Source organism: Phycomyces blakesleeanus (assembly GCF_001638985.1).
Source record: "Phycomyces blakesleeanus NRRL 1555(-) unplaced genomic scaffold PHYBLscaffold_12, whole genome shotgun sequence".
NCBI lineage: Eukaryota > Fungi > Mucoromycota > Mucoromycetes > Mucorales > Phycomycetaceae > Phycomyces > Phycomyces blakesleeanus.
In genome coordinates this window covers 180,054-186,959 of record NW_017265145.1, presented here as the reverse complement: position 1 = coordinate 186,959, position 6,906 = coordinate 180,054, and the positions used below count along the sequence as shown (strand labels likewise).

At 31.8% G+C, this 6,906-nt stretch overlaps 2 protein-coding genes across 2 annotated transcripts; one reads left to right on the top strand and one right to left on the bottom strand.

Annotated features, from left to right (window-relative positions):
• Nucleotides 1–1,204: 1,204 nt before the first annotated feature.
• PHYBLDRAFT_73117 (hypothetical protein) lies at nt 1,205–2,535 on the bottom strand (the record flags this gene model as incomplete). Its single annotated transcript, XM_018442788.1, has 3 exons — nt 1,205–1,777; nt 1,895–2,059; nt 2,131–2,535. 3 exons carry the CDS (start codon nt 2,533–2,535, stop codon nt 1,205–1,207), a joined length of 1,143 nt encoding a protein of 380 aa, XP_018290754.1.
• A 2,142-nt stretch (nt 2,536–4,677) lies between these two features.
• Nucleotides 4,678–5,630, top strand: PHYBLDRAFT_168975 (hypothetical protein; the record flags this gene model as incomplete). Its single annotated transcript, XM_018435983.1, has 3 exons — nt 4,678–4,905; nt 5,103–5,130; nt 5,503–5,630. The coding sequence occupies 3 exons, from the start codon at nt 4,678–4,680 to the stop codon at nt 5,628–5,630; spliced, it is 384 nt and encodes a 127-aa protein (XP_018290753.1).
• Nucleotides 5,631–6,906: the final 1,276 nt, after the last annotated feature.

The window sequence follows — 6,906 nt, the reverse complement described above, 5'->3', positions numbered from 1 at the left end:
GCTGTTATTAATCAACATACATATCAGATTCACTATCATCAGTCTGTATATATTAGATCTATTATCATGTATTTATATATATATGAGATTAATTATTATCTACTTATATATATCTGATTAGTTGTTATTCATTTATACATATATCGGATTGAGTATCATCTCTTTATATATAATATCAATCACCTGTTATCAGCTTATATATATATCAGATTAGCTATAACTGACTTATATATATATATATATGAGATTGACTGTGATTAGATTATACTTATACTAGATCAGCTGTTAATAGTTTATATATATATCAGATTGGTGATCATCGACTTAAATATACACCAGATTGACTGTCATTGACTTATATATATACTCAATTGACTGTTATTAGCTTATATATATATCAGATTGGCGGTTGTTGACTTATATATATGTCAGATTGGTGGTTATCACTGGAAAAATTAAAAAAATAAGATAGTTTAAATATGGGGTATAGTGTAGTGTAATTTCCTTATTTAAATTAGTTGATTTTTTTTCCACTTGTGCTGAAGGTGACCTTTACATAGTGGAATGACTAGAGTCAACCAGTGGAATTGTGGGTGGGGGTGCCGCAGGTAAGGTTTGTTAGCACTTTAGATATACTTATCTGACTTGATATATAAAAAGAAAGTTTTTTAAAACTACGTATCTACTGGTTTTATCTATTCAATTGGCACTCATTTCCATCTAATTAGCATCGGTTTCCATCTAATTAGAACTCATTGATATCTGATTGGCTTCCATAGAAATTGAATTTGCATCCATTGCCAACTGAATTTGCTCCCATTGCCATCTGAATTTGCTCCCCCCTTTTACTATTGGCGGAAGGGTACATGGCACTCAAATTTTTTATCCTTACGCCTTACAATTTTTTTTATATAACCGTAGTATTTTTTTTTGTAAACGTCGTATTTTTTTGGCATAAAACATGGATATTTTTATTAGGCATAATTAGTTGATAGAGAAATAGAACACATAATAAGAAGTAAGATATAATGAAATAGAAAGTAATAAAAAAAGAAAAGCATAAAGCAGTAAAACAAATAAAAAAAAAGAGGGACATAAAGTGGTAAAAAAAATAAGAAAAAGAGGGACATAAAGTAGTAAAAAATCAAAATAAAATAAAAAAGACATAGAGTGTAAAGAGCTTAAATAGACATAAAAGACATACTTAAAGCTTTTGCTCTCTGTTCAAACAGCGAGGAAAGAATGAAATGGCATGGTTAATCCAACCCAAACAGTCTAAAAGGGTGACAGTCTTAGCTGATTCTGTAATTTTTAAGATGAGCCCGTCTGACTCTGTAATCTCTTCTCTGCAGACACCAAACATGATTTTGGACCACATTTCCTCAATTGGATTCAGGAAAAGTGAATACACAGGAAGATATGCACACTTGTACCCAAGAGAAGAAATAAAGTCTTTCACCTTATTGGCCTTATGGATAGGAGCATTATCCATGATGAGATAACATTCTTGCATACCCTGGCTGTCCAGAACGTCCATTGTATGACTAAGAAAGTCGAGATAGTGTTGGGTCCTGGTACCAATTCTGCCATTCACCTCAACGTTGGTGTAGATGTCCAACTTTCTCTTCTTCTTAGTTGTGACTGCAGTAGGTTTCTTCAACAAGAGGCTAACAATCCCTCTCTCGCACATTGCACCAAGGATAGTGATGGACACACCTCTCTGCGTCCAGACAGTTGTCTTGGCCGTAGTGCCACTGACAGAATGGCCAAAAGTTCTCTTAATGTGTATGTTGAAGCCTGCTTCATCGATGAACACACAGTTCGACAGATAGTTGAAATCCGCAAGTTGTTGTCACTCCAAAATGCAGTCTCGTCTCATCTCAATTGTGCTGACGTCATCTCTCTTCTTGGGCAGCTTCTCCAACTTCTTCAACGTCAGGGCACACTTCTTCACCAAGTGCTTCTGGATTGCTGATGTGGTAATCTGCAGCCCAGAGAACTCTTCCATGACAGCTATCCTTGCTTGTTCCAAGGTAGCATCTGGTTTATTTTCGAAAAACTTCAAAAAAAATCAGAGTGCGCCTGGAACAACTTTTGGTTGCCATGTTTTTGGTCTTTAGGCGCAGAAACCTCCTCAACCTCCATCATCTCCAGCCCATTGGACTCATCAGTCTCCACCGTGGCAGCATCAAAATCGGTGTGGATCTTCTCTCTGGCCAGCCTGACATAGTTCTGGGCAGTCCGGACATTGATGCCCATTTCCCTGGCAGCAGCAGCAGCAGTCTGGTTTTCCAAGAAAACCAAGAAGAAGAGCTTGTTCACCTGGTTTTGGTTGTACTTTTGGTATGAACCTCGACCTAAGCTTTCTGCTGTGGGAACAGAATCAGAGTCGACCTTCTCCGGCAGATTCGTCTTCAGCTTCTGTGCAACAATTGTCTTGGTTGTGGACTTGTTGACTTTGGTTGGCAGGAAACTTTTGAGACTTAAGAGGTTCGTGACTGCTGGGTTTCCGGCCAAGGTACAGGTCCATTCCATATCATCATGGTTGGCAAAGACATCTGTCACAGATCAGAGTACAACTTCTTTATGCATTTCATCGACAATCTCTTGGTTGAAATCGTGTAAGGGGTCGAAAGCAATTCCAGAAAACTGGGTTTGGTCTGCAGAACCGCTGTGACTGACCATTTCACAGTGCTTGTCCATAACAAATTTGAGGGAGTTATTAGAAGTAGGCATTTTTTTTGAAAATAAAAAGGGTGTTAAAATCGAGAAATAAAGATAACTGAGAAACTTTTATTAAGACACTGGGGTATATATACCAAAAAAATATTTTAATAACTTAAACGTTTCTACCAAGGTATAGTCTTGTCTTGTTGTCTTAATATATTTGGATAAAAAACGTGTTGAAGAATAATGAATGTTTACATATTAAGCTTCTTCACACTTTTAAGATCATTTATTTTATTAGCCGATTTACAGTGCTACCAGAGCCTTTATGGTGTCCTGTCCTCTGTCTTGAAGGAAGGGGTAGGATTTCTCCTCATGAGTTTGCCCAACCAAAAAAAAAAAATAGAAAAAAAAAAGTTTTTTTTTGTATAGAGCCAAGGAAAAGCTCGAAATTCAGTTATTGAGATTTTCAGTTTTTCAGAAATTTCTGCGGTTAGATACCATTTTATTTTCAGTTTTTCAGTTTTTCAGAAATTTCTTGCAGTAAGATATCATTTTATTTTCAGTTATTGAGACTTTCAGTTTTTCAGAAATTATTTGCAAAAAAATGGTTATGTATATTATAAAAATTTATGAATAAAAATGCTAGTTATACTATTTAGAGAATTATTTTTAAAATTGCTATTACATTTTTCTTTTTTTTATTTATTTTTTTTTATTTTTTCATCTCTTTTTTTTTCATCTCTTTTTTTTATTTCTTTTTTTTTATTTTTTCATCTCTTTTTTTTTCATCTCTTTTTTTATTTCTTTTTTTTTGTCATGAGCTTGTGCTATTTTTTGTTACTGTTTTTGTGTGTGTAATATTTGATTTTTTTTGGTATTTTGTATCATGAGGGTTTCCAAAATTGAGATCGGATAGTATTGTGGGCAAAGCATAATTCTTGGACTGCTTTCAGTTGTTTAACAGATTGTTGGACATTTACTTGTTTCGAGTGCAGATTACAAAGAGTTGTTGAGTTTGATATTAAGAAGATCAGGATTCTGACGTTGTAAAATGGTTGGAGCAGGTGCTGAATAAATATAGCATTTTTGGATTCTTTTTGTAATGGTATTAGATGCTTGTGTAGGACCAGGTTCATAAGAAATACAATTGCTGTGGTAGTCAATCAGATTACTGGATATTTGAGATAAAAATTGGCAAGTTTTTGTGTGGTTGGTAGAGTGAATTCTACAGTTTGGTTTCGAAAAAGTATGGTCAGTGAAATGCACTTAAAAGCATTATGAATATGTGTAGACTGGTTCCTATCATACAGCTAGATGTTTGATCTTGTAGTTTCTTTGTAGGTGGAGGGTTGAATCGTCACGTTTTCTTTTCAGATTTATAGCTTTTGTTCAAAATACTATAGATTATTTAGAGATTAATATCAATGACTCTAAGGTATAGGCTTTATTTACATACAGAAACATAATGTGATCTGGAAATAATAAAAAAATCCATGAGATGTAGAGCTTTAAGCAGTATTTTCATTGTCAGAGTAATATTTAGTTGTTGAAGTGAGCATGAGAATGAGATTTATTGCTGATTTAAGAAGAGAAATAAAGAATTTTGATATATAAACACCAAATGGAAAGAGAGAGAATTATGATATCTCTTTTAAAGAAGAATGTTTATAATAAATTTATAGCTGCGGGTAATGTATTGTCCTATTTATTTTTTATCTCCTTGAGTTCAATTTGTACTACTTTATTTAGTGGACCTTGGAATATTATTTTTTGATATAAAAAGCTAAAAATATAATGACTAATACTATTTAACAACAACTCAATCTTCTTTACATCTATTCTTGCTGCTTCAATTTGTGTTCTGATTTTTATCTTGCATCTTAAGTAATTACTATTTAATTATAACTGCTATGTGCTAGATATAACTATATTTATACAAAATATATCACTTTAACATATCTTCCTATTTTTTTATTTTTTCACCTTTTATTATCAGAAAACCCTACAATGTTACACGAGAAACTTGAAGAATATAACAGTGCCTTTGAAAAAGTCATGGAAGAGCTTGAAGAGCCTGAAATTCCAGAAGATCCAAAAAGTTCTGCCCCATCAACAACAGATGAAACCCGCAAAAAAAGTAGAGGGCAATATCAAAAGCCTATGGATAAATATATAAAAAAGCTTCTTTATCTCTACTTCATAAGGGGATTAACTATCGAAAAAGCCAGCAAGATAGTAAATATCAAACAAACAACTGCTGGTGGCTATATTTTGAAGTGGAGAAAGTCTCCAGTTGTTTTTTTCATTAAAAACAATAAGGAGGCTACAAGTGACAAAAAAATGAATCTTTTATTCGAAGCTTACTCTGCAATAAAGAAAGAATACAAATAATATCATTGCATTTTCAATTTTAATATAATTATTATAATGAGATACTTGCTTTATTATCTTATAACTGCAGTAAGATATTTAATGTTAACAAAGTAATCTGGAGAAAAGTTTGCATATTCTGTTAGTTCTCTCTATAGATATTTTCTATGACGTATCTTTGTAGAAAGATTTACATATATTGAAGTGCTATTACATTAGACGTTTGGCACTTAAATTAAAAAATATGGCAATTATATAAAAAAATATGATGTTTACAAAAAAAAATACTACAGTTATATAAAAAAAATATGATGTTTACAAAAAAAATACTACGGTTATATAAAAAAAATACAACATTTACAAAAAAAATTCTACAGTTATATAAAAAAAATACAACGTTTACAAAAAAAAAGTACGACGTTTACAAAAAAAATACTATAGTTATATAAAAAAAATTGTAAGGCATAAGGATAAAAATTTTGAGTGCCATGTACCCTTCTGCCAATAGTAAAAGGGGGGAGCAAATTCAGATGACAATAGGAGCAAATTCAGTTGACAATGGATGCAAATTCAATTTCTATGGAAGCTAATCAGATGTCAATGGGTTCTAATTAGATGGAAACAGATGCTAATTAGATGGAAATGGGCGCCAATTGAATGAATAAAACCAGTATTTTGATATTCTTTATATGGAACTGTAAAGGTCAGGCACCGACATATTATGAAGATTAAAAGTAGCGTAAAGGTGATCTTGAAGCTAGTTTATTGTTAAGAAGTTTGGTCATCAGTAGCAAAAAAAGGCGTCTTTAAAATTATGGACCAGTAATATGTTTTTTATTTATTTGGTTTCCCATTCTTATTAGGTTGGTAATGGTTTACGCTTTTATTTTTATTGGAAAGAATAGAATGTTTCTAGGTTTCAGATCTAATAATACTATTCTATATCTCTAGCTACTTCTTGCTCGGTCGGTTTGTTATATTTGAGATGAAAAATTTTCTACAAAAAAGAAATACCTGAAAAAAAAATGAGCTGCTCAATATGTTTTTTTTGGGGTACGAGCAGTACTCTTTGAGAATAGATAAATCGTTAGTGATGGGTGTGCGTGCGTGTTGGATATTTCAATTCTTATAAATCATTAATACTTACATTGGAATTATCGAGTACAAAGACCAAACAGTAAAATATTACAAGTAAAGCTACGGAATTTTGATTCCTTTGACTATGAAAATGATTAGAAAAAATTAATTTTTGTAAATTGAGTGATATAATTATTAATTTACATACCCAAACCAAACGGATTTATTTGTAGATATAGATATTACTTATCAAAAGTTGATATAGTATCTGATAGTTTTTTTATTAATAAACAGCATAAGTAATATAATGATACATATAATGATAGTAAAAGAACAAAAAAGTCTTACCATGTCAATGATAGCAGCATGAGATAGAAGCTTTTGATCCATAGCATGTTTTGGAGAGGGTTGTTCATCTATAGTACAAATTAGATTCAGTTTGATTAATATTAAAGAGAAATATAATAAATAAATAGATAAAAATATTATCTTGTTAGTGGTTGTGTTTAGCTGTAGAAAATATTTTTGGTGATATGTCCTATAAAAAAGAAAGGAAAAACTCAGGATACTTTTATGAGATGATGGCATGAAGTATATTTACTAACTTTGGCTAATCCGGATGGCCATTGTGAAGAGGATGCATTAGAAAGAAATGATACACAAGTGACTATGGTAGCAGAAACACTTGTTATTACTCAGCTATATTTGAAGAAATTACTAATAAAGAAAAAAAAAGAAAAAAAGCGTCTTACCAGAAACATTTGTAAGTATAAGAGTAAAAGAGAAAGA